General features: G+C 42.9%; 1 protein-coding gene across 1 annotated transcript in view; it reads right to left on the bottom strand.

The window, feature by feature from the left end:
• The window catches only part of VPS13D (vacuolar protein sorting 13 homolog D), a 194,635-nt gene that overhangs the window by 81,238 nt on the left and 85,699 nt on the right, over positions 1–27,698 (bottom strand). Inside the window, exons 20-25 of the mRNA XM_056553621.1 lie at positions 27,319–27,470; positions 24,610–25,614; positions 11,597–11,687; positions 10,682–10,808; positions 10,423–10,603; positions 8,407–8,589 (exon numbers count right to left, since the gene is read on the bottom strand). Of these exons, the coding sequence (XP_056409596.1) occupies positions 8,407–8,589; positions 10,423–10,603; positions 10,682–10,808; positions 11,597–11,687; positions 24,610–25,614; positions 27,319–27,470 (1,739 nt within the window). The remainder of the gene's footprint in view (positions 1–8,406; positions 8,590–10,422; positions 10,604–10,681; positions 10,809–11,596; positions 11,688–24,609; positions 25,615–27,318; positions 27,471–27,698) is intronic.

Here is a 27,698-nt window from a genome sequence, read left to right as displayed (position 1 = left end):
CTGTAGTGTTTATCTATCGGTCTGTGGTGACTGTAGTGTATATATATATATCGGTCGCTGGTGACTGTAGTGCATATACTGGATGGCAACTGTAGTGTATATCTATCGGTCAGTGGTGACTGTAGTATATATATATATATATATATATATATATATATATATATATCTATTGGTCGGTAGTGACTGTAGTGTATATCTATCGGTCAGTGGTGACTGTAGTGTATATATATATATATATATATATCGGTCGCTGGTGACTGTAGTATATATATATATCGGTCGGTGGTGACTGTAGTGTATATCTATCGGTCAGTGGTGACTGTAGTGTATATATATATATATATATCTATCGGTCGGTAGTGACTGTAGTGTATATCTATCTGTCAGTGGTGACTGTAGTGTATATATATATATATATATATCGGTCGCTGGTGACTGTAGTGTATATCTATCGGTCGGTGGTGACTGTAGGGTATATCTATTGGTCGGTAGTGACTGTAGTGTATATATATATATATCGGTCGGTGGTGAATGTAGTGTATATCTATCGGTCGGTGGTGACTGTAGTGTATATATACCGGTCGGTGGTGACTGTAGGGTATATCTATTGGTCAGTGGTGACTGTAGTGTATATCTATCGGTCGGTGGTGACTGTAGGGTATATCTATCGGTCGGTAGTGACTGTAGTGTATATATATATCGGTCGGTGGTGAATGTAGTGTATATCTATCGGTCGGTAGTGACTGTAGTGTATATCTATCGGTCGGTGGTGACTGTAGGGTATATCTATCGGTCGGTGGTGACTGTAGGGTATATCTATCGGTCGGTGGTGACTGTAGGGTATATCTATCGGTCGGTGGTGACTGTAGGGTATATCTATCGGTCGGTGGTGACTGTAGTGTATATCTATCGGTCAGTGGTGACTGTAGTGTATATATATATATATATATATATATATCGGTCGGTGGTGACTGTAGGGTATATCTATCAGTCGGTGGTGACTGTAGGGTATATCTATCGGTCGGTGGTGACTGTAGGGTATATCTATCGGTCGGTGGTGACTGTAGGGTATATCTATCGGTCGGTGGTGACTGTAGGGTATATCTATCGGTCGGTGGTGACTGTAGGGTATATCTATCGGTCGGTGGTGACTGTAGGGTATATCTATCGGTCGGTGGTGACTGTAGGGTATATCTATCGGTCGGTGGTGACTGTAGGGTATATCTATCGGTCGGTGGTGACTGTAGGGTATATCTATCGGTCGGTGGTGACTGTAGGGTATATCTATCGGTCGGTGGTGACTGTAGGGTATATCTATCGGTCGGTGGTGACTGTAGGGTATATCTATCGGTCGGTGGTGACTGTAGGGTATATCTATCGGTCGGTGGTGACTGTAGGGTATATCTATCGGTCAGTGGTGACTGTAGTGTATATATATATATATCGGTCGGTGGTGACTGTAGGGTATATCTATCGGTCGGTGGTGACTGTAGGGTATATCTATCGGTCGGTGGTGACTGTAGGGTATATCTATCGGTCGGTAGTGACTGTAGTGTATATCTATCGGTCGGTGGTGACTGTAGTGTATATCTATCGGTCGGTGGTGACTGTAGTGTATATATATATCGGTCGGTGGTGAATGTAGTGTATATATATATCGGTCGGTGGTGACTGTAGGGTATATCTATCGGTCGGTGGTGACTGTAGGGTATATCTATCGGTCGGTGGTGAATGTAGTGTATATCTATCGGTCGGTGGTGACTGTAGGGTATATCTATCGGTCGGTGGTGACTGTAGGGTATATCTATCGGTCGGTGGTGACTGTAGTGTATATCTATCGGTCGGTGGTGACTGTAGTGTATATCTATCGGTCGGTGGTGATTGTAGGGTATATCTATCGGTCGGTGGTGACTGTAGTGTATATCTATCGGTCGGTGGTGATTGTAGGGTATATCTATCGGTCGGTGGTGACTGTAGTGTATATCTATCGGTCGGTGGTGACTGTAGTGTATATATATATCGGTCGGTGGTGACTGTAGGGTATATCTATCGGTCGGTGGTGACTGTAGGGTATATCTATCGGTCGGTGGTGACTGTAGGGTATATCTATCGGTCGGTGGTGACTGTAGTGTATATCTATCGGTCGGTGGTGACTGTAGTGTATATATATATCGGTCGGTGGTGACTGTAGTGTATATCTATCGGTCGGTGGTGACTGTAGTGTATATCTATCGGTCGGTGGTGACTGTAGGGTATATCTATCGGTCGGTGGTGACTGTAGGGTATATCTATCGGTCGGTGGTGATTGTAGGGTATATCTATCGGTCGGTGGTGACTGTAGTGTATATCTATCGGTCGGTGGTGACTGTAGTGTATATCTATTGGTCGGTGGTGACTGTAGTGTATACACTGGTCGGTGACTGTAGAATATACAGGTTGTACTGTCAGGTAACGCTGTAGGTTCATCTGCACAATGTGAACACTTTCTTTAGGTAATAATCCAGCAGAATCCCATAAGGTTGAGACACTCTGAGAGGCAAGGAGATGACGCTATACCTTTAAGAACACAGGATCCTTGTATGAAGATCCACATAATATTAAGTCCTTTGGAAAAATAAAAGGTAAAAGCAAAACCCTTTAAGAATCATAATGACGGTGACTACACATGATCACAACATAATCCCAAGGAAGACAGCGCCTTCCTCAGGAGAATACAGCAGGTGCATACACCTGACAGTGAAGCTTCCTCACCCGATGGGGCACTACAAGGAGACCGACCACTTCCCACCAGGTTCTTCTCTAAATTACATGGGAGATATATCTCTATATATACAGTGGGGCAAAAAAGTATTTAGTCAGCCACCAATTGTGCAAGTTCTCCCCCTTCTAAAGATGAGAGGCTGTAATTTTCATCATAGCTATACCTATTTGGTGAATAAGAAAAGTTCATCTCAATACTTTGTTATATCCCCTTTGTTGGCAATGACAGAGGTCACATGTTTTCTGTCTTCACAAGGTTCTCACACACTGTTGGTAATGACAGAGGTCACATGTTTTCTGTCTTCACAAGGTTCTCACACACTGTTGGTAATAACAGAGGTCACATGTTTTCTGTCTTCACAAGGTTCTCACACACTGTTGGTAATAACAGAGGTCACATGTTTTCTGTCTTCACAAGGTTCTCACACACTGTTGATGGTATTTTGGCCCATTCCTCCATGCAGATCTCCTCTAGAGCAGTGATGTTTTGGGGCTGTCGCTGGGCAACACAGACTTTCAACTCCCTCCAAAGGTTTTCTATGGGGTGGAGATCTGGAGACTGGCTAGGCCACTCCAGGACCTTGAAATGCTTCTTATGAAGCCACTCCTTCATTGCCTAGGCGGTGTGTTTGGGATCATTGTCATGCTGAATGACCCAGCCATGTTTCATCTTCCATGTCCTTGCTGATGGAAGGAGGTTTTTACTCAAAATCTCATGATACATGGACCCCATTCATTCTTTCATTTACATGGATCAGTCATCCTAGTCCCTTTTCTGAAAAACAGCCCCAAAGCATGATGTTTCCACCCCCATGCTTCACAGTAGATATGGTGTTGTTTGGATGCAACTCAGCATTCTTTCTCCTCCAAACACAATGAGTTGAGTTTTTACCAAAAAGTTCTACTTTGGTTTCATCTGACCATTTGACATTCTCCCAATCCTCTTCTGGATCATCCAAATGCTCTCTAGCAAACTTCAGACGGGCCCGGACATGTACTGGCTTAAGCAGGGGCACACGTCTGGCACTGCATGATTTGAGTCCCTGGCGGTGTAGTGTGTTACTGATGGTAGCCTTGGTTACTTTGGTCCCAGCTCTCTGCAGGTCATTCACTAGGTCCCCGTGTGGTTCTGGGATTTTTGCTCACCGCTCTTGTGATAATTTTGACACCACGGGGTGAGATCTTGTGTGGAGCCCCAGATGGAGTGAGATGATCAGTGGTCTTGTATGTCTTCCATTCTCTAATAATTGTTCCCACAGTTGATTTCTTCCCACCAAGCTGCTTGCCTATTGCAGATGCAGTCTTCCCAGCCTGGAGCAGGTCTACAATTTTGTTTCTGGTGTCCTTCGCCAGCTCTTTGGTCTTGGCCATAGTGGAGTTTGGAGTGTGACCGTTTGAGGTAGTGGACAGGTGTCTTTTATACTGATAAGTTCACACAGGAGCCATTAATGCAGGTAACGAGTGGAGGACAGAGGAGACTCTTATAGAAGAAGTTACAGGTCTGTGAGAGGCAGAAATCTTACTTGTTTGTAGGTGACCAAATACTTATTTCCCACCATAATTTGCAAATAAATTCTTTAAAAATCAGACAATGTGATTTATGGATTTTTCTAATTCTGTCTCATAGTTGAGGTTATAACCTATGATGAAAATTACAGGCCTCTCTCCTCTTTTTAACCTCTTGTAGACTCAGGGAGTACCTGTACGTCCTGGTCCCGTTCCCGTGATCTAATGCGCAGTGACCCCACGTACTATCTGGTTGGTCCCACCGTATAACGGTTGCCAGGACCCAGCGCTAGTAGCCCGCGCCACCGATTGCGGTGACGCGTGCTATTAACCCTTTAGACGTGGCGTTCAAAGTTGATCGCCGCGTCTAAACTGTAAAAAAAAAAAAAGTATTCCCGGCAGCTCAGTTGGGATGATTGGGACCACCGCAGTGAAACCGCAGTGTCACGAACAGCTAGGACACGAGCGGAGGGTCCGTTACTTGCCTCGGGTGCTTCCAATCGGCGATTGATTGCTCCAAGCCTGAGATCCAGGCTTGAGCAATCGACCGCCGAAAACACTGATCAAAAAAAGAGTTAATAAATGTGATTTAACCCCTTCCCTAATAAAAGTTCAAATCACCCCCCATTTACCATTTTAAAAAAACAAACATGTAAATAAAAATAAATATAAAAATATGTGGTATCACCACTTGTGTAAATGTCCTATATAAAAAAATATATTGTAAATTAAACCACATGGTCAAAGGCTTATGTGCAAAAAAATATCAAAATCCAAAATAGCGTATTTTTGGTCACTTTTATACCATAAAAAAGTCCAATCAAAATAAAAAAATTATAGGGGTCAGAAGATGACAATTTTAAACATTTTCTGAAGGTGTAAAATTTTAAGGGTTATGATTTTTAAAAGGTGAGGAGGAAAAAAACGGAAAAACCCTGAGTCCCCAAGGGGTTAAGTGGGAGAACTTGCACAATTTGTGGCTGACTAAATACTTTTTTCCCCCACTGTATAACCCTATCACAGTTTGTGCCTCTCCATGCAGAGTCCTTGGTGACACTGTTGGAGGTTTGGAAATGATTTTGCAGGTAACAGAAGCACTTTAAGGAATGACGGTTTCTCTTAGTGATAGTACTTGCTGGACCCCTCAGTGATAGCAGTAAGCAGTCTACCTGTGGGGTCTTGTACACTTTTGAGGATGATCCATCCTGTGTACATAAGGAGCAGCTCTATTTCTGGCCATTGTTATATCTTGTGTATAGAATCATTCACCAGTTTTCCCTCCCCTCCCTATAGACTTCTCTGAGCAGCATGGATGACATTATAGAGCAATACTGAGCAGTGTATGCTGTGGGGCATCCAGCACTGGGGGGATATTACACTATTAAGAGGTTTCTTTATGTCCCACTGCAGCCTTCATCCCATTGCTATCTTCACAGACTTCTATGGGCAGCTGTAATCTGATCTCTCAGTGAGTGAGCAGATTCACTTTATAACATAACAAACATTTTCAGAAGGGAGGGGTTTAAGACACCTGGACAATTACCCCTAGCACTGAGGGTTTGCGGAATTGGTTCTTACTAATAGGAGGTACAGTGACCTAATAATATGAATTCAAGTGAAATATCCACATCCCACGTCTACGGTATAATATCCACATCCCACGTCTACGGTATAATATCCACATCCCACGTCTACGGTATAATATCCACATCCCACGTCTACGGTATAATATCCACATCCCACGTCTACGGTATAATATCCACATCACACGTCTACGGTATAATATCTACATCACACGTCTACGGTATAATATCCACATCACATGTCTACGGTATAATATCCACATCCCACGTCTACCGTATAATATCCACATCCCACGTCTACGGTATAATATCCACATCCCACGTCTACGGTATAATATCCACATCCCACGTCTACGGTATAATATCCACATCCCACGTCTACGGTATAATATCCACATCCCACGTCTACGGTATAATATCCACATCCCACGTCTACGGTATAATATCCACATCACATGTCTACTACCACTCAATATAGGTTGTATCATGTGGTACCATACAGAGGATATATCATGTGATACCATACAGAGGATATATAATGTGATACCACACAGAGGATATATAATGTGATACCATACAGAGGATATATCATGTGATACCATACAGAGGATATATCATGTGATACCATACAGAGGATATATCATGTGATACCATACAGAGGATATATCATGTGATACCATACAGAGGATATATCATGTGATACCATACAGAGGATATATCATGTGATACCATACAGAGGATATATAATGTGATACCATACAGAGGATATATAATATGATACCATACAGAGGATATATCATGTGATACCATACAGAGGATATATAATATGATACCATACAGAGGATATATAATGTGATACCATACAGAGGATATATCACGTGATACCATACAGAGGATATATCATGTGATAACATACAGAAGATATATCATGTGATACCATACAGAGGATATATCATGTGATACCATACAGAGGATATATCATGTGATACCATACAGAGGATATATCATGTGATACCATACAGAGGATATATCATGTGGTACCATACAGAGGATATATCATGTGATACCATACAGAGGATATATCATGTGATACCATACAGAGGATATATCATGTGGTACCATACAGAGGATATATCATGTGGTACCATACAGAGGATATATAATGTGATACCATACAGAGGATATATCATGTGATACCATACAGAGGATATATAATGTGATACCATACAGAGGATATATCATGTGATACCATACAGAGGATATATAATGTGATACCATACAGAGGATATATAATGTGATACCATACAGAGGATATATCATGTGATACCATACAGAGGATATATAATATGATACCATACAGAGGATATATCATGTGATACCATACAGAGGATATATCATGTGATACCATACAGAGGATATATCACGTGATACCATACAGAGGATATATCACGTGATACCATACAGAGGATATATCATGTGATACCATACAGAGGATATATCATGTGATACCATACAGAGGATATATCACGTGATACCATACAGAGGATATATCACGTGATACCATACAGAGGATATATAATATGATACCATACAGAGGATATATCATGTGATACCATACAGAGGATATATCATGTGATACCATACAGAGGATATATAATGTGATACCATACAGAGGATATATCATGTGATACCATACAGAGGATATATCATGTGATACCATACAGAGGATATATCACGTGATACCATACAGAGGATATATCATGTGATACCATACAGAGGATATATCATGTAATACCATACAGAGGATATATAATATGATACCATACAGAGGATATATCATGTGATACCATACAGAGGATATATCATGTGATACCATACAGAGGATATATAATATGATACCATACAGAGGATATATAATGTGATACCATACAGAGGATATATAATATGATACCATACAGAGGATATATCATGTGATACCATACAGAGGATATATAATGTGGTACCATACAGAGGATATATCATGTGATACCATACAGAGGATATATCACGTGATACCATACAGAGGATATATCATGTAATACCATACAGAGGATATATAATATGATACCATACAGAGGATATATAATATGATACCATACAGAGGATATATAATATGATACCATACAGAGGATATATAATGTAATACCATACAGAGGATATATCATGTGGTACCATACAGAGGATATATCACGTGGTACCATACAGAGGATATATAATATGATACCATACAGAGGATATATCATGTGGTACCATACAGAGGATATATCATGTGGTACCATACAGAGGATATATAATGTGATACCATACAGAGGATATATCATGTGATACCATACAGAGGATATATCATGTGATACCATACAGAGGATATATCACGTGATACCATACAGAGGATATATCATGTGATACCATACAGAGGATATATCACGTGGTACCATACAGAGGATATATCATATGATACCATACAGAGGATATTTCATGTAATATCATAGGAGCATATATCACATTGTGGCCCTATTACCTTATCTTTTAGACAGAACGTCCCTGGGGCCCCTGAGAACAGGAATCGGTTCTTCACTTTGAGTTTTCCCAGGTTGGCGACAATCAGGTTCTTAGATTGGGAACTTTCAGGTATGAGAAGAACCGGAGCCCCAGCCTCAATGTCCAGGAGGATACGGGAGGCCCGCTGCGCCTGGTCTCTGACCTAAGGAATACAGATGGGTATATGAAGAGTGGATTGTTATCTACACCATTCATCCCCCCATCATACATCTCTACACCATTCATCCTCCCATCATACCCCTCTACCCCATTCATCCTCCCATCATACACCTCTACACCATTCATCCCCCCATCATACATCTCTACACCATTCATCCTCCCCATCATACACCTCTACCCCATTCATCCTCCCATCATACACCTCTACACCATTCATCCTCCCATCATACATCTCTACACCATTCATCCCCCCATCATACACCTCTACACCATTCATCCTCCCATCATACACCTCTACACCATTCATCCTCCCATCATACACCTCTACACCATTCATCCTCCCATCATACATCTCTACACCATTCATCCTCCCATCATACATCTCTACACCATTCATCCTCCCATCATACATCTCTACACCATTCATCCTCCCATCATACACCTCTACACCATTCATCCCCCCATCATACCCCTCTACACCATTCATCCCCCATCATACATCTTTACACCATTCATCCTTAAATCATACCCCTCTACACCATTCATCCTTCCATCATACCCCTCTACACCATTCATCCTCCCATCATACCCCTCTACACCATTCATCCTTCCATCATACCCCTCTACACCATTCATTCTCCCATCATACACCTCTACACCATTTATCCCCCATCATACACCTCTACACCATTCATCCCCCCATCATACACCTCTACACGATTCATCCTCCCATCATACCCCTCTACAACATTCATCCCCCCCATCATACACCTCTACACCATTCATCCTCCCATCATACCCCTCTACAACATTCATCCCCCCATCATACATCTCTACACCATTCATCCTCCCATCAAACACCTCTACACCATTCATCCTTCCATCATACACCTCTACACCATTCATTCCACCATCATAAACCTCTACAACATTCATCCTCCCATCATACCCCTCTACAACATTCATCCCCCCATTATACACCTCTACACCATTCATCCTCCCCATCATACACCTCTACACCATTCATCCCCCATCATACACCTCTACACCATTCATCCCCCATCATACACCTCTACACCATTCATCCTCCCATCATACACCTCTACACCATTCATCCTTCCATCATACACCTCTACACCATTCATCCTTCCATCATACACCTCTACACCATTCATCCTTCCATCATACCCCTCTACACCATTCATCCTCCCATCATACCCCTCTACAACATTCATCCCCCCATTATACACCTCTACACCATTCATACCCCCATCATACACCTCTACACCATTCATCCTCCCATCATACCCCTCTACACCATTCATCCTCCCATCATACACCTCTACACCATTCATCCTCCCATCATACACCTCTATACCATTCATCCTTCCATCATACCCCTCTACACCATTCATCCTCCCATTATACACCTCTACACCATTCATACCCCCATCATACACCTCTACACCATTCATCCTCCCATCATACCCCTCTACACCATTCATCCCCCCATCATACACCTCTACACCATTCATCCTCCCATCATACAACTCTACACCATTCATCCTTCCATCATACCCCTCTACACCATTCATCCTCCCATCATACACCTCTACACCATTCATCCTTCCATCATACCCCTCTACACCATTCATCCTCCCATCATACACCTCTACACCATTCATCCTCCCATCATACACCTCTACACCATTCATCCTTCCATCATACCCCTCTACACCATTCATCCTCCCATCATACACCTCTACACCATTCATCCTTCCATCACACACCTCCGGCCCATGTATTCTCTTCTTACACTTTGACCCCTAATGGCTGCTCTCTGTCGGCCCAGGACGTCTTGTAATTGTGTGAAGTGCTGGATGAAGGAGACGACCTCAGACTGGAAGCGCTGTGTGTGCACATACTGCACCGAAGCCATCCGCAGGCTGACGCGCATGTCGTACTCCCTGCTTAGGGTGGGATCGGACGAGCCGTATCTGCAAAACAGGAAAATCTCCAGTAACTATGTTTATTTCTTTATCTTGATGGGAATTATTTTAAAGAGAAGATCCTACTTGAAGACGTGGAAGATGAGCGCCTCCTCTCCTCTGGTGGTGAAGCGCTCGGCGTACAGCTCGCCGTGTACAGTCAGGTCACTAAGGGACAGGCTGCCGATGCTCCCCTGTAAGGCTAAATCTCCCTCTGTGTAAGAAACCAGAGAAAAGAGAGAAGGGCGAGACCCATTATAAACATTCTACAGTCCAGTGTACGCAGCTCCATCGCAGACTTATGTGTCCTCATGTGACTGTCTACAAATTCCCTCTGATCCAGCACAATCCTTTGACACTGCAGCCATTTATGGGGCGCCCTTACTCCTCCCCAGTGGCAGATTTTGGGGAAAGAAGAGGTGTTTGACAGTTGATTACACTCCTCTCGCCAATAGAGCAGATGCACACTCAGGCAGGGTGTGCATGCATGTATGTGAGGAGGGGAACAATATCATCCAGTACATCTGGAGTGTACGTCCCCAGATCGGAGGACTGCAGCCTCTCCTGACATTTCTGATCTAGTGCTAACAATTGTGCAGCAGCATTTTCTACTACTCCTTATTGTGCAGAGGTCCTCTGTTATTCTTCCTGGAAATGTTACATCTGGAGAAGGACAGATAATTAACAGACAAATATCATTCTCTGTCCACACCATAGGTGACCAGTTACTGATTGGTGGGGGTCCTCTGATCATAAGGAAGGGTCCCCGCCCTCACGTGAATGGAGACGGACTTCACTCCATAGAAGATATCTACAGGTAGTCAGGCCTGGACTACCCATTTTTGGAGTCCAACAGCACCGCTCAGCTTCTCCATTCACTTGAGTGACTCTATCCATGTGATTGGGGGATCTCAGCGGTCGGACCCCCACTACATACTTATCACATGCCTTGTGGATATCCTGGGATAAATCACAGGGCGCCAATACCTCCCCCACACTCACCGATGTTCTCCAGATGGGCGGCCAGCTTGGATACACTCGCTTTAGCCAGTTCACTAGACATCTTCTTCAGGACCAAGGAAAGAGCGTGAACCTGTGAGGACCAAAACCGTGTTAGGAAGAGGTCACATGGGACATAAAACATTGGTTACATCCCTAATGTATCTATACGTGCAATGTATTTATCTCTCTCTCTCTATATAATATATATATTTATGTAATATATCTGTAATGTACCTATACGTGTAATGTACCTATACGTGTAATGTACCTATAATGTATCTATACGTGTAATGTACCTATACGTGTAATGTATCTATAATGTATCTATATGTGTAATGTATCTATATCTGTAATGTACCTATACGTGTAATGCACCTATACGTGTAATGCACCTATACGTGTAATGCACCTATACGTGTAATGCACCTATACGTGTAATGCATCTATACGTGTAATGTACCTATAATGTATCTATGCGTGTAATGTACCTATACGTGTAATGTATCTATAATGTATCTATAAGTGTAATGTATCAATATCTGTAATGTACCTATACGTGTAATGTATCTATACGTGTAATGTATCTATAATGTATCTATACGTGTAATGTACCTATACGTGTAATGTACCTATACGTGTAATGCATCTATACGTGTAATGCATCTATACGTGTAATGCATCTATACGTGTAATGCATCTATACGTGTAATGCATCTATACGTGTAATGTATCTAGAATGTATCTATACGTGTAATGTATCTATAATGTATCTATACGTGTAATGTATCTATACGTGTAATGTATATATAATGTATCTATACGTGTAACGTATCTATAATGTATTTATACGTGTAATGTATCTATAATGTATCTATACGTGTAATGTATCTATACGTGTAATGTATCTATAATGTATCTATACGTGCAATGTACCTATACGTGTAATGCATCTATACGTGCAATGTACCTATACGTGCAATGTACCTATACGTGTAATGTACCTATACGTGTAATGTATCTATACGTGTAATGTATCTATACGTGTAATGTATCTATACGTGTAATGTATCTATACGTGTAATGTATCTATACGTGTAACGTATATATATATATATATATATATATGTGTAATGTATGTATATGTGTAATGTATGTATACGCGTAATGTATCTATACGCGTAATGTATCTATACGCGTAATGTATCTATACGTGTAATGTATCTATACGTGTAATGTATCTATACGTGTAATGTATCTATAATGTATCTATATGTGTAATGTATCTATAATTTATCTATATGTGTAATGTATATATATGTGTAATGTATCTATACGTGTAATGTATCTTTAATATATCTATACGTGTAATGTATCTATAATGTATCTATACGTGTAATGTATCTATATGTGTAATGTATCTATACGTGTAATGTATCTATATGTGTAATGTATCTATACGTGTAATGTATCTATAATGTATCTATACGTGTAATGTATCTATAATGTATCTATACGTGTAATGTATCTATATGTGTAATGTATCTATACGTGTAATGTATCTATAATGTATCTATATGTGTAATGTATCTATACGTGTAATGTATCTATACGTGTAATGTATCTTTAATGTATCTATACGTGTAATGTATCTATAATGTATCTATACGTGTAATGTATCTATAATGTATATATATGTGTAATGTATATATACGTGTAATGTATCTATAATGTATCTATACTTTTAATGTATCTATATGTGTAATGTATCTATACGTGTAATGTATCTATAATGTATCTATATGTGTAATGTATCTATAATGTATATATATGTGTAATGTATCTATACGTGTAATGTATCTATAATGTATCTATACGTTTAATGTATCTATATGTGTAATGTATGTATACGTGTAATGTATCTATACGTGTAATGTATCTATAATGTATCTATACGTGTAATGCACCTATACGTGTAACGTATCTATAATGTATTTATACGTGTAATGTATCTATACGTGTAATGTACCTACACGTGTAATGTATTTATAATGTATCTATACGTGTAATGTATCTATACGTGTAATGTATCTATAATGTATCTATACGTGCAATGTATCTATACGTGCAATGTATGTATACGTGTAATGTATCTATACGTGTAATGTATCTATAATGTATCTATACGTGCAATGTATCTATACGTGCAATGTATCTATACGTGTAATGTATCTATACGTGTAAAGAAAGCCCCTGAATCGGAAGCGAAGTAGGAGAGGAGGGGGCACATGACAGGGGGCAGCGCAGCGGGAAAATAAGATAGGGGTCAAAGGCAGGTCAGGGGAAGGAGGGGGCATAGAGGAGGGGGAGTTAAGGAAGAGGTCGGAGGGGTTAAAAGGAGGCCCGGAACCGGAAGGGCCCCTCTTTTACCTCAAGAAGCGCTGAAGGAAGTTGGAGCTGCTCCAGGCTGCGGGACCGGCGTTACAGATGGCGGACTTGGAAGCGGCGATCCGGCGGGTGAGAGAGGAGCTCCGGAGGAGAGGCACGGGATGGCTGGATCGGCAGCTCCACGGCGATGCGGCCGGGACGTCGGCAGCGGTCGCGGCGCCTCCGCGGACGAGCGTGAGGAGGTCCAGAGCGCCATCCAGAGTGAGCCCGGATGCGATCCCACGCTCCCGGCGCCGACAGGAGAGCCCCGCCAGGGACCCTCCGGTGAGGCCTGCTGCTGCTCCCACATCTGAGTGCGGTGAGTCTGCCGGGAGGAATCTCGGGCTGGGGAGGGGAGTGGTGGTGCCGGCACGTGCAGAGCAGGGGCGCTCTGCAAGAAGACGCTCCAGGAGGGGAGAGGCGGAGCTACTGACGGCTGGTCCCAGTGCGGAGGCTCCGGGCACTGGGAGGGCCCGGCGGTCGGAAGTGGACGGGAGTGTGTCGCCAGCGGCCCGGCGGGGCGCGGAGCTGGAAGCTGAAGGGGTCGGGAGAGCCTGCGGATGGACCACGGGACACACTGCGGCGCCTGAAGGGATGAGGCGCCGGCAGGATCCGTCTCCCAGACGACGTCTGGCTTCCGGTCGGGAGGCACGGGAGGCTAGCTCCGCCCCCAGGGCTGCACGCGCTAGCGAGGAGGTATCCGGGGACGAGAGGGATGGAGGCGGAGCCTCTTCTGTCTCAGCTGCGGAGGATGTCGCCGGGGATGAAAGCGATGACCTGCGACCTGCGGTGGCCAGTGTGGTGGTGCCGCCAGCGGCCGCCCGGGGAGGCGGTGCGGCGGGTCAAGTGCTGACTGGGGTGAGATCCGGAGGAGGTGCGACACGTCGAGGTCAAGGAGGAGCAGCGACCGCTGGGCCGTCCGCCCCAGAGAGGTTGGGTGAGTGGAACACTGCTTTGGGGTCTGGGGTTGGGGGGGGTTTGTGGGAGGGTTTGTCTTCTTTACTGCGGGATGTCCGGGATCTGTTGCAAGATAGGGCTGCTCCGGGGGTGGGGTCACCGGCGGCAGTCTGGGCGAGCGGCGGTTCAGGGGTGGCCGAAGGGGGGTCTGCGTCGGTCACGGTTGGGAGTGGGGACGGTGGGCAGACGGTCCCTGGTGCGGTGGCTGGGAAGGCGGGGGATAAGGTTGTGGATGAAGTGCGTCTGGCGGATTCGGCGAAAGGGGAGGTCTACGTCTGTTTTGAGGGGCCCCTGGGTGCGCATTTGAAGGCGGAGGTTCGGGAGCGGATCTGGAAAGGGGAGTATGTTGAAATTTTTTCGCTGCTCCCGTTGGAGAAGTTCAACCTGGATAGGGTGAAACCTGACGAGTCAAAGAAGGAGGAGGAGGAACGCCGGCGGTATCGGCTGATACCTCGGACGTTTAATAATTGGCTACAGGCGTTTGCCATCTTGGCGAGCGTTATTGGCGAAAAAGCGCCGGATAATTGTTTCGGCCTTTTTTGCCATCTCGATTCGGTAGGGGAAGCCTATAGGACATATGGGGGCACCGCTTGGCTGCGATATGACGAGCAGTTCCGGCAGCGCAAGGCGGTGCGCCCCTCGCTGCGGTGGGACCACAAGGATATCAGCTTGTGGATGAAACTCATGGCGGCGCCTCGCGCTCCAGGGGGACAGCAGTCCTTTCGGGAGGGGGCCGGCGGGTCTGGTCGGCCGGCCGGTGCGGCAAAAGGGTGTTGCTGGCAATTTAATGAGGGCCAGTGCAAGTTTGGGGAGATATGCAGATTCCATCATGAGTGCTCCGGTTGCGGAGGTGCCCATGGTCTGTCGCGGTGCTTTCGAAAAGGGAAGGGTAAGGGTGGAGATGTTGAGGCAAAAGGGGGTCACGCCGGTGAGGGTGGAAAGGATGCTTCCTTTTCTAGAGGCGTACCCAAATAGGCGGGTGGCGGAGTTGCTGAAGAAGGGGTTTTCGGAGGGTTTTCGTATTCCGTGTTCGCCGGTTAGGGACTTGGGGGTGGTGCGCAACTTGACGTCGGCATTGGGTCATCCGGACGTGGTGTCGGCCAAGTTGTTTAAGGAAGTGGAGCTGGGAAGGATGGTGGGGCCGTTTGCGGCCCCGCCGCTGCCGAACTTGAGGATTTCTACGCTGGGGGTTGTTCCCAAGAAGGAGCCGAATAAGTTTCGGCTCATTCACCACCTCTCCTTTCCTGAAGGGGAGTCGGTAAATGACGGTATCGACCCGGCGCTATGTGCGGTGTCATACACGTCTTTCGATGCGGCGGTTGAGTGGGTGAGGCGGTACGGCAGGGGTGCGCTGTTGGCAAAAACGGATATTGAGGCCGCATTTCGGCTCCTTCCGGTCCATCCGGACAGTTTTGAGTTGTTGGGGTGTTGTTGGGAGGGACAGTTTTTTGTGGATCGTTGCCTTCCTATGGGCTGTTCTATTTCTTGTTCGTTTTTTGAGTTTTTTAGCACGTTTTTAGAATGGGTGGTGCGGTCGGAGGCTCAAGTGCCTTCGGTGCTACATTACCTCGACGATTTTTTATTCGTGGGTCAGGCTGGTAGGGCGACCTGCGCAATTTTGCTGCAGACGATGGAGAGGGTGGCGGCCTGCTTCGGGGTGCCTTTGGCACCCGACAAGACGGAGGGGAGATCCACAGCGTTAAAATTCCTGGGCATTGTCATTGAGTGGCTTTTGAGTGTAGGTTGCCGGATGACAAGCTTCAGGATTTGAGGGGGGCGATTGAGGGGGCATTGCTGACTCGGAAGATTAAGTTGAGGGACTTGCAGTCGTCGTTAGGCCGCCTCAATTTTGCGTGCCGTATTATGCCCATGGGGCGGGTTTTTTGTAGGCGTTTAGCGGGTGCTACGGCAGGTGTGCGACGGCCGAATCACTTTGTCCGCGGACTTGCGGGCGGATTTGGCTGGAATTCTTGGACAGGTATAACGGGCGGTCGATTATCATGGAACGGCAAGTGTCCAACTGGGACATGGAGCTGTTCACGGACGCGTCGGGTAGCTGTGGCTTCGGCGCTTATTTCCAGGGTCAGTGGTGCACGGGGGAATGGCCGATGGCATGGCGGGAGGGCGGCTTGGTGCGCAACTTGGCGCTATTGGAACTTTTTCCGATTGTGGTGGCGGTGGAGATTTGGGGGAGCAGTTGCGCAATCGGAAGATCTGTTTCCGGTGTGACAACCTGGGAGTGGTGCAGGCAGTGAACGCACAAACGGCGAAATCGCCTCCGTGGTGAGGCTGTTGCGGCGTTTGGTGTTAAGCTGTTTATTGTTGAACGCGCAGTTTGTGGCTTTGCATGTCCCGGGGATCTGTAATGAGATTGCTGACTCTCTCTCTCGTTTTCAGTGGGACAGGTTTCGGGAGCTGGCGCCGGAGGCGGAGTCGCAGGGGATCCCCTGTCCGGAGGAGTTATGGCAAGTGGTTTGAGAACGGCCTTTGCCTTGATTCGTCGGTCGGTCTGTGATAGCACCTGGGCGGGGTATAGTAAGTGTTGGCGGGAATGGGAGCTTTTGGTGGCGGAGTTGGGGGTTTTGAATGATGGGGATTGGGAAGTGGCAGTTTTGTTTTACGTTGGGAGATTGTTTGGGGATGGAGTGTCCCCGTCGGGGTTGAGCCGCCGGATGGCGGCTCTGGGGTTCTGGTTTAGGTGTCAGGGGTTGTCTGATGTCACTAAATCGTTTAGGGTGCGTTTGGCTGCCAGGGGTTTTCGGAGAGGTGTGGTGCAGCGTGATGCTCGGCGGCCCGTTTCTTTCCAGCTGCTGGCGGATATAGGGGTTGTCTTGGGGACGGTGTGTTCGTCTGGTTTTGAGGTGTTGCTGTTTCGGCTGGCTTTCTCGCTGGCATTTTTTGGGGCGTTTCGGGTTTCGGAGTTGGTCGCGCCTAGTAAGGTTCGGGTGGGAGGTTTGTTGTTTGGGGATGTTTGCTTGGAAGGTTCTGTTTTAGTGTGTAAAGTGCGCAGGTCCAAAACGGACCATCTGGGGAAGGGTTTTGCTGTGCGATTGGCGGCGTTGGGTGGTGGGGGCATGTGTCCGGTGCATTGTTTTCGGGAGTACTTGGGGGTTCGGACGGTGATGGGGGGCCCTCTGCTGGTTCATGCGAACGGGGAATTTTTGTCCCGGTTCCAATTTGTGCGGGTTTTTCGTTTTTGCCTGGAAAAGCTGGGGAAGGATGCGGGTGGGTTCAGCTCGCACTCCTTTCGGATAGGAGCGGCTACGGAGGCGTCCCGGTGGGGTTTGGGGCCTGATGCGATACGGAGGATTGGTAGGTGGGAATCTGATCGGTTCCGGTTATATGTGCGCCCGCAGATGTTGTAGGGGGTGGGCGTGTCTTTTTGTGGGTGTTTATTTTGTTTTATGGACAATATATGTGGGGAGTAAGGCAGGAATAGTGATGGGTTGTTTTTCGTGTTTATGTCTTACAGGGGGTCAGCCGTGCTTGGTCTGGATCGTGGGACATTCGTACGTGAGGCGTGGGGCCTCGCTCCCTGATGTTCGCCCGGCTGGGAGGCAGTTGGGTTTGGAAAGGGAACAGGCGCAGGTGCGGTGGATTGGTCAGGGGGGTTTGCAGTGGGCGGGACTGCTCCCCCTCTTGCAAACGTACGCGGCGCTGGACAGGCCCCCCAACGTGTTGGTAGTCCACCTAGGCGGCAATGATCTTGGGGGTCGGACGGCCAGAGCCTTGATGAGGGATGTTAAATTGGACATGCTGCGGATCTGGTCGTCCTTCCCCGGGATCGTGGTGGTCTGGTCGGACATTGTGGCGCGGTTCAAGTGGAGGGAGGCGCGTTCGGTTGTCCGACTGAATAAGGCGAGGGCCAAGGTTAATCGGGTGGTGGGTCGTTTCATGGCGCGGAATGGGGGCCTGGTAGTGCGCCACCGGGAGTTGGAGACTCCTTCCTGGGATTTTATGGACGCTGACGGGGTCCATCTGAACCCCTTGGGGATGGATTTGTGGGTTTTGGAAATTAGGGAGGTGGTAGTGAGAGCAGTCGGGTTGTGGGTGGTCGGCCGTGAGTGAGGAGTCACACAAGGCCGTCGTGGCAGGTAGTGGGGGAGGGGGACCTGGAGGCACTTGATGGAGAATTGGAGTGAGGTGTGAACAGAATGGTGTGGTAGGGCTGGGGGCGGTGCCCCAGTCACTGGTGACACCTCAGCGGTTGAGGTGGAAAAACGGGGGCTCTGAAGGGGGTGTCCTTGGGTCGTTGATTTACGGCCAAGGGCAAAGTAGGAGCCCGGGGAATAACTCAGGTTGCCTTCAGGTCCCCTTACCTTTGGGGTAGGAAATGGAAAACTGTTTACACTGTTATGCACTATGGTATTTGTAAATGTTATAATGTTAATGGGTAATGTTTACCCGACTGTTTCTGTGTTATTGTAAAGTTAAAGTATATATTTATTTTATTTTATTATGGTTATTTAATAAATGTGGCCGCTGTGGCCTTTTCCACCAAATAAGGTTGTAATGTGGTTATTGATGGGGGTGGCAGGGTGGTACGGGGTCACAGAGCAAGTAGCAGATCCCCTAGTCATGTATCTATAATGTACCTATACGTGTAATGTACCTATACGTGTAATGTACCTATACGTGTAATGCATCTATACGTGTAATGTACCTATACGTGTAATGTACCTATACGTGTAATGCATCTATACGTGTAATGCATCTATACGTGTAATGTACCTATACGTGTAATGTACCTATACGTGTAATGTACCTATACGTGCAATGTACCTATACGTGTAATGTACCTATACGTGTAATGCATCTATACGTGTAATGTACCTATACGTGTAATGTACCTATACGTGTAATGTACCTATACGTGTAATGTATCTATACGTGCAATGTACCTATACGTGTAATGCATCTATACGTGTAATGTTTGTATATGTGTAATGTATATATATCTGTAATGTATCTATACGTGTAATGTATGTATACGCGTAATGTATCTATATGCGTAATGTATATATATGCGTAATGTATATATACGTGTAATGTATCTATACGTGTAATGTATCTATACGTGTAATGTATCTATACGTGTAATGTATCTATACGTGTAATGTATCTATACGTGTAATGTATGTATATGTGTAATGTATCTATACGTGTAATGTATCTATACATGTAATGTATCTATACGTGTAATGTATGTATATGTGTAATGTATGTATATGTGTAATGTATCTATACGTGTAATGTATCTATATGCGTAATGTATGTATATGTGTAATGTATCTATACGTGGAATGTATCTATACGTGGAATGTATCTATACGTGTAATGTATATATATATGTGTAATGTATCTATACGTGTAATGTATCTATACGTGTAATGTATGTATATGCGTAATGCATCTATACGTGTAATGTATGTATACGTGTAATGTATCTATACGTGTAATGTATCTTTAATGTATCTATACATGTAATGTATCTATAATGTATCTATACGTGTAATGTATCTATACGTGTAATGTATCTTTAATGTATCTATACGTGTAATGTATCTATAATGTATCTATACGTGTAATGTATCTATACGTGTAATGTATCTTTAATGTATCTATACGTGTAATGTATCTATAATGTATCTATACGTGTAATGTATCTATAATGTATCTATACGCGTAATGTATCTATATGTGTAATGTATCTATACGTGTAATGTATCTATAATGTATCTATACGTGTAATGTATCTATATGTGTAATGTATCTATAAGTGTAATGTATCTATACGTGTAATGTATCTATAATGTACCTATACGTGTAATGTACCTATACGTGTAATGTATCTATACGTGCAATGTACCTATACGTGTAATGCATCTATACGTGTAATGCATCTATACGTGTAATGTACCTATACGTGTAATGTACCTATACGTGTAATGTATCTATACGTGCAATGTACCTATACGTGTAATGCATCTATACGTGTAATGTACCTATACGTGTAAAGTACCTATACGTGTAATGTATCTATACGTGCAATGTACCTATACGTGTAATGTATCTATACGTGCAATGTACCTATACGTGTAATGTTTGTATATGTGTAATGTATATATATCTGTAATGTATCTATACGTGTAATGTATGTATACGTGTAATGTATCTATACGTGTAATGTATCTATATGCGTAATGTATGTATATGCGTAATGTATATATATGTGTAATGTATATATATATGTGTAATGTATCTATACGTGTAATGTATCTATACGTGTAATGTATCTATACGTGTAATGTATCTATACGTGTAATGTATCTATACATGTAATGTATCTATACGTGTAATATATGTGTAATGTATGTATATGTGTAATGTATCTATACGTGTAATATATGTGTAATGTATGTATATGTGTAATGTATCTATACGTGTAATGTATCTATACGTGTAATGTATCTATATGCGTAATGTATGTATATGTGTAATGTATCTATACGTGTAATGTATCTATACGTGTAATGTATCTATACGTGTAATGTATGTATATGCGTAATGCATCTATACGTGTAATGTATGTATACGTGTAATGTATCTATACGTGTAATGTATCTTTAATGTATCTATACGTGTAATGTATCTATACGTGTAATGTATCTATACGTGTAATGTATCTTTAATGTATCTATACGTGTAATGTATCTATAATGTATCTATACGCGTAATGTATCTATATGTGTAATGTATCTATACGTGTAATGAATCTATACGTGTAATGTATCTATAATGTTTCTATATGTGTAATGTATCTATACGTGTAATGTACCTATAATGTATCTATACGTGTAATGTATCTATAATGTATGTGTGTAATGTATCTATACGTGTAATGTATCTATAATGTATCTATATGTGTAATGTATCTATACGTGTAATGTATCTATAATGTATCTATATGTGTAATGTATCTATACGTGTAATGTATCTATATGTGTAATGTATCTATACGTGTAATATATGTGTAATGTATCTATATGTGTAATGTATCTATACATGTAATGTATCTATATGTGTAATGTATCTATACGTGTAATATATGTGTAATGTATCTATATGTGTAATGTATCTATACGTGTAATGTATCTATATGTGTAATGTATCTATAATGTATCTATACGTGTAATGTATCTATACGTGTAATATATCTATAATGTATCTATACGTGTAATGTATCTGTATGTGTAATGTATCTATACGTGTAATGTATCTATAATGTATCTATACGTGTAATGTATCTATACGTGTAATGTATCTATACGTGTAATGTATCTATACGTGTAATGTATCTATAATGTATCTATACGTGTAATGTATCTATATGTGTAATATATCTATAATGTATCTATAATGTATCTATATGTGTAATGTATCTATATGTGTAATATATGTGTAATGTATCTATACGTGTAATATATCTATAATGTACCTATACGTGTAATGTATCTATACGTGTAATGTATCTTTAATGTATCTATACGTGTAATGTATCTATAATGTATCTATACGTGTAATGTATCTATATGTGTAATGTATCTATACGTGTAATGTATCTATAATGTATCTATACGTGTAATGTATCTATATGTGTAATGTATCTATACGTGTAATGTATCTATACGTGTAATGTATCTATAATGTATCTATACGTGTAATGTATCTATATGTGTAATGTATCTATACGTGTAATGTATCTATACGTGTAATGTATCTTTAATGTATCTATACGTGTATCTATAATGTATCTATACGTGTAATGTATCTATAATGTATCTATATGTGTAATGTATCTATAATGTATCTATATGTGTAATGTATCTATACGTGTAATGTATCTATAATGTATCTATACGTTTAATGTATCTATATGTGTAATGTATCTATACGTGTAATGTATCTATACGTGTAATGTATCTATATGTGTAATGTATCTATACGTGTAATGTATCTATATGTGTAATGTATCTATACGTGTCATGTATCTATAATGTACCTATACGTGTAATGTATCTATATGTGTAATGTATCTATACGTGTAATGTATCTATAATGTATCTATACGTGTATTGTATCTGTAATGTATCTATATGTGTAATGTATCTATAATGTATCTATACGTGTAATGTATCTGTAATGTATCTATATGTGTAATGTATCTATAATGTATCTATACGTGTAATGTATCTATATGTGTAATGTATCTATAATGTATCTATACGTGTAATGTATCTATATGTGTAATGTATCTATAATGTATCTATACGTGTAATGTATCTATACGTGTAATATATCTATAATGTATCTATATGTGTAATGTATCTATACGTGTAATGTATCTATACGTGTAATTTATCTATAATGTATCTATACGTGTAATGTATCTGTAATGTATCTATATGTGTAATGTATCTATAATGTATCTATACGTGTAATGTATCTGTAATGTATCTATATGTGTAATGTATCTATAATGTATCTATACGTGTAATGTATCTGTAATGTATCTATATGTGTAATGTATCTATAATGTATCTATATGTGTAATGTATCTATAATGTATTTATGTGTGTAATGTATCTATATGTGTAATGTATCTATACGTGTAATGTATCTATAATGTATCTATATGTGTAATGTATCTATACGTGTAATGTATCTATAATGTATCTATATGTGTAATGTATCTATACGTGTAATGTATCTATATGTGTAATGTATCTATACGTGTAATATATGTGTAATGTATCTATATGTGTAATGTATCTATACGTGTAATGTATCTATACGTGTAATATATCTATAATGTATCTATATGTGTAATGTATCTATAATGTATCTATATGTGTAATGTATCTATATGTGTAATATATGTGTAATGTATCTATACGTGTAATATATCTATAATGTACCTATACGTGTAATGTATCTATACGTGTAATGTATCTATACGTGTAATGTACCTATACGTGTAATGTATCTATACCTGTAATGTATCCAGATCTGTAATATCCATGTCATGTATTTAATGTATCTATCTCTGTAATGTATCTAATGTATCTCTGTAATGTATCAATGTATCTAATGTATCTATCTCTGTAATATATCTAATGTATCTCTGTAATGTATCTAATGTATCTATCTCTAATGTATCTAATGTAGCTATGTTATGTATCTAATGTATCTATCTCTGTAATATGTCTGTAATGTATCTAATGTAACTCTGTAATATATCTAATGTATCTCTGTAATGTATCTAATGTATCTATCTCTAATGTATCTAATGTAGTTCTGTTATGTATCTAATGTATCTCTCTGTAATATGTCTGTAATGTATCTAATGTAACTCTGTCATATATCTAATGTATCTCTGTAATGTATCTAATGTATCTATCTCTAATGTATCTAATGTAGCTATGTTATGTATCTAATGTATCTATCTCTGTAATATGTCTGTAATGCATCTAATGTATCTATCTCTGTAATATATCTAATGTATCTCTGTAATGTATCTAATGTATCAATGTATCTAATGTATCTATCTCTGTAATGTTTCCCATCTTCACCTTCAGATCCATCTTGGTGTTGGTTATCTCCTGGACGGCGGGGCTGCCGGTCGCCTCGGACCTCATGGATTGTCTCATATCTGCAGTTTCGCCCTTTAAACCATGGTTGTCAGCTGTCGATCCAATGCCGAAAAAGTCCAAGATGACCACCCAGGTCTGCAGTGTGACCAGCACGTCCAGGCAGTTAAAATCCACATTCACCCCCCGATTGATGCGCTTGTACTTAGAGGCAAATTCCGGATGTTTTCTGTCTACCAGGAAGACGTTTATATGGACCAAGGACTCGTCAAAGCCGTCCTTCATGTACGAGGTCTGGGACCTCTCGGATGTAGGGGAAGGCGGTGGAGTCAATGGATACTCAGAATCTAGTTCTCGGCTGGGTTTCTTGCGGGACTCACATGTCGGCCTCTGATATAACTGGAAGACGTTTGACGCTTCCTCCATGTGAGAAGGTAAAGAGCGCGGCATGTCTGGATACTCCACATGAGACACCGATGGACAGGAGTGGGACAGGTATTCCTTATGGGCCAGGCTGGAGGCTTTCGGAGCTCCTCTGGACACCATCAGGTTCTTGCACTTTGAATCGGGGTTCTTCTCGAGCAGATCCTCCATAAGGAGCGAGCGCAGTGCGATCTGTATGGCCAGCGTGTGCGGGTGATCTTTATTAAACTCAATGTCAAAGTCTTGAAACTTTAAACTCACTAAACCCTGGGCTCCGAGTGTGAGATCCCCGCTGAGCTGAATCTGCAGCTCCGAGATACGGAAATTGGCTTGGACCTGAGTAAATGGCGCCTGCTCATGAGTGGAAACAGATTTACTAGACATGGCCCTAAAGCTGTCCCTCTGGTCACCGGAGACATCGGCCCCTTGGCAGGGAAGCTTCTCTGGAGACACCGGGCTGGATGGAGCGGCAGAGGTGTGGGGCATCCGGTTCACGTCCTCACTGTACACCAGGTTATCGAGCGTCTGCAGGACCTGCTCATATACGTGTTTGGCCAGAACCACCTGAGTAAGAAAGCAGGCAGACATTAAATATAATAATCTCCTGGATAATGATATGTTATATGGGAGAACACAATGATCCTTTCATTAGGATTTGCCTTTAATACGTAAATATTGGCGGTGCAATCACACAAGAAAGGAAGGCTGTGACCTCTGAACAGTACCAGGTGTGCTCACAGATCAGCCGCTGGACCGGGTCAGAGGTCACCAGACCACCGGGTCATTTCCTAGGTGAGTGGGGTTCGCCCCCAGCAATCAGGCCATCCATGTCTATTCACACAATATCCCATACAGAGGCTCCACAACAACAATTAAGGTGGGAGTGATCAGCTGATCCCGATTAATTCTAATAAAGTAAAGTGAATAATGCTTCATATGAAGGTGACTGCCCGGGGTCTCTAGACCAGTGTGGTTATAGTTTCCTCATATATGGTACAAGAGAATGTCTGCAGAATGTAGGTGGTACACGGTCATCGCTAAACAGGGGGTGCAGCACCATCACTGAGCAGGGGGTGCACTGCCATTGATACGGATGACCCTTATGTTTCTAATGACTGATCAATATACTAATATTAAAATGCCATTGCTGCTGGAAAAATATATCTGTTACCTACCCTTTAACCCATATATATCAGAATGCTATCTGCTCATGACTCTGAATATAATCCTTGAAATGACTCCATGCGGGAGTAGAAAGACTAAACATCTGATGAACAGAGAACTTCTGCTAAGAAATTAATGGACAATAGATATGCTAATATATACGAACACAATAATCGAAAAACCAATCAAAATGTAACATGCTAATTGTGATGTCATAACTAACCCTCACTAAACCTCCTCCTTTGTCTAATGTAAAAACCAACTGTACTTCCTGTAATAAACCAGAACTCTTTTGGGAACGGCTGAGTTTCCTGCTAAGAAAGAGTGTATACCAACATCCCCTGTGTGGTGTATATTCTTTTATGTTGACACTTAGCAAAATATATAGCAGCACAGTCAATCACATTTGAAAGCCCCCACTCGGTCCATCCTTATCACCATCACTAAGCAGGGGGTGCTGCACCATCACTAAGCAGGGGGTGCACTGCCATCACTAAGCAGGGGGTGCACTGCCATCACTAAGCAGGAGATGCAGCGCCATCACTAAACAGGGAGTGCACTGTCATCAATGAGGAAGGGGTGCAGTGCCATCACTGAGCAGGGGAAACACTGCCATCACTGAGCAGGGGGTGAACTGCCATCACTGAGCATGGGGTGCACTGGCATTACTGAGCAGGGGAGCATTGCCATCACTGAGCAGGGGGTGCACTGACATTACTGAGCAGGGGAGCACTGCCATCACTGAGCAGGGGGTGCACTGACATTACTGAGCAGGGGAGCACTGCCATCACTGATCAGGGGGTGCACTGCCATCACTGAGCAGGGGGTGCACTGACATTACTGATCAGGGGGTGCACTGCCATCACTGAGCAGGGGGTGCACTGACATTACTGAGCAGGGGGTGCACTGACATTACTGAGCAGGGGAGCGCTGCCATCACTGAGCAGGGGGTGTGCTGCCATCACTGATCAGGGGGTGTGCTGCCATCACTGAGCAGGGGGTGTGCTGCCATCACTGAGCAGGGGGTGTGCTGCCATCACTGAGCAGGGGGTGCACAGACATTGCAACTCACTGCTGTAGTTTATTATAATAAAATCTACTTACCTGGACATTATTCAGCAGATTTCCCTCAATCTTCAGGATGCTGTTCACCTCGACGGGATCTTCAGAATACGGAAACGACAATTCGCTGTCACGCTCTATATTGAACTTTTCCATTTTAAACTGTATTGTTGTATTGTGTAGAATATGAAAGGCTGGAAAACAAAATGTGTCATGTTACAATACAGGGAGTGAGTCCTGTGCCCTTTATAAATCCGCTCCAGTATACAGGACTAGGTAATGTTAAAAGTGTTGTTCCTATCCACAGGGGGCACCATAAATGCCCCCTAGATGCGAGTCCTACCTTTAGGACCTGCACTTGAATTTCCCCCACCCGCTCCTGCCTGTTTTGGTCCCTGGAGGTGGTTGGGAAGCCAAAAACA

The sequence above is a fragment of the Hyla sarda genome, unplaced genomic scaffold (genome assembly GCF_029499605.1).
Source record: "Hyla sarda isolate aHylSar1 unplaced genomic scaffold, aHylSar1.hap1 scaffold_342, whole genome shotgun sequence".
Taxonomy (NCBI): domain Eukaryota; kingdom Metazoa; phylum Chordata; class Amphibia; order Anura; family Hylidae; genus Hyla; species Hyla sarda.
The sequence above is the reverse complement of the archived record's forward strand: the minus strand, read 5'-3'. Positions and strand labels throughout refer to the sequence as shown.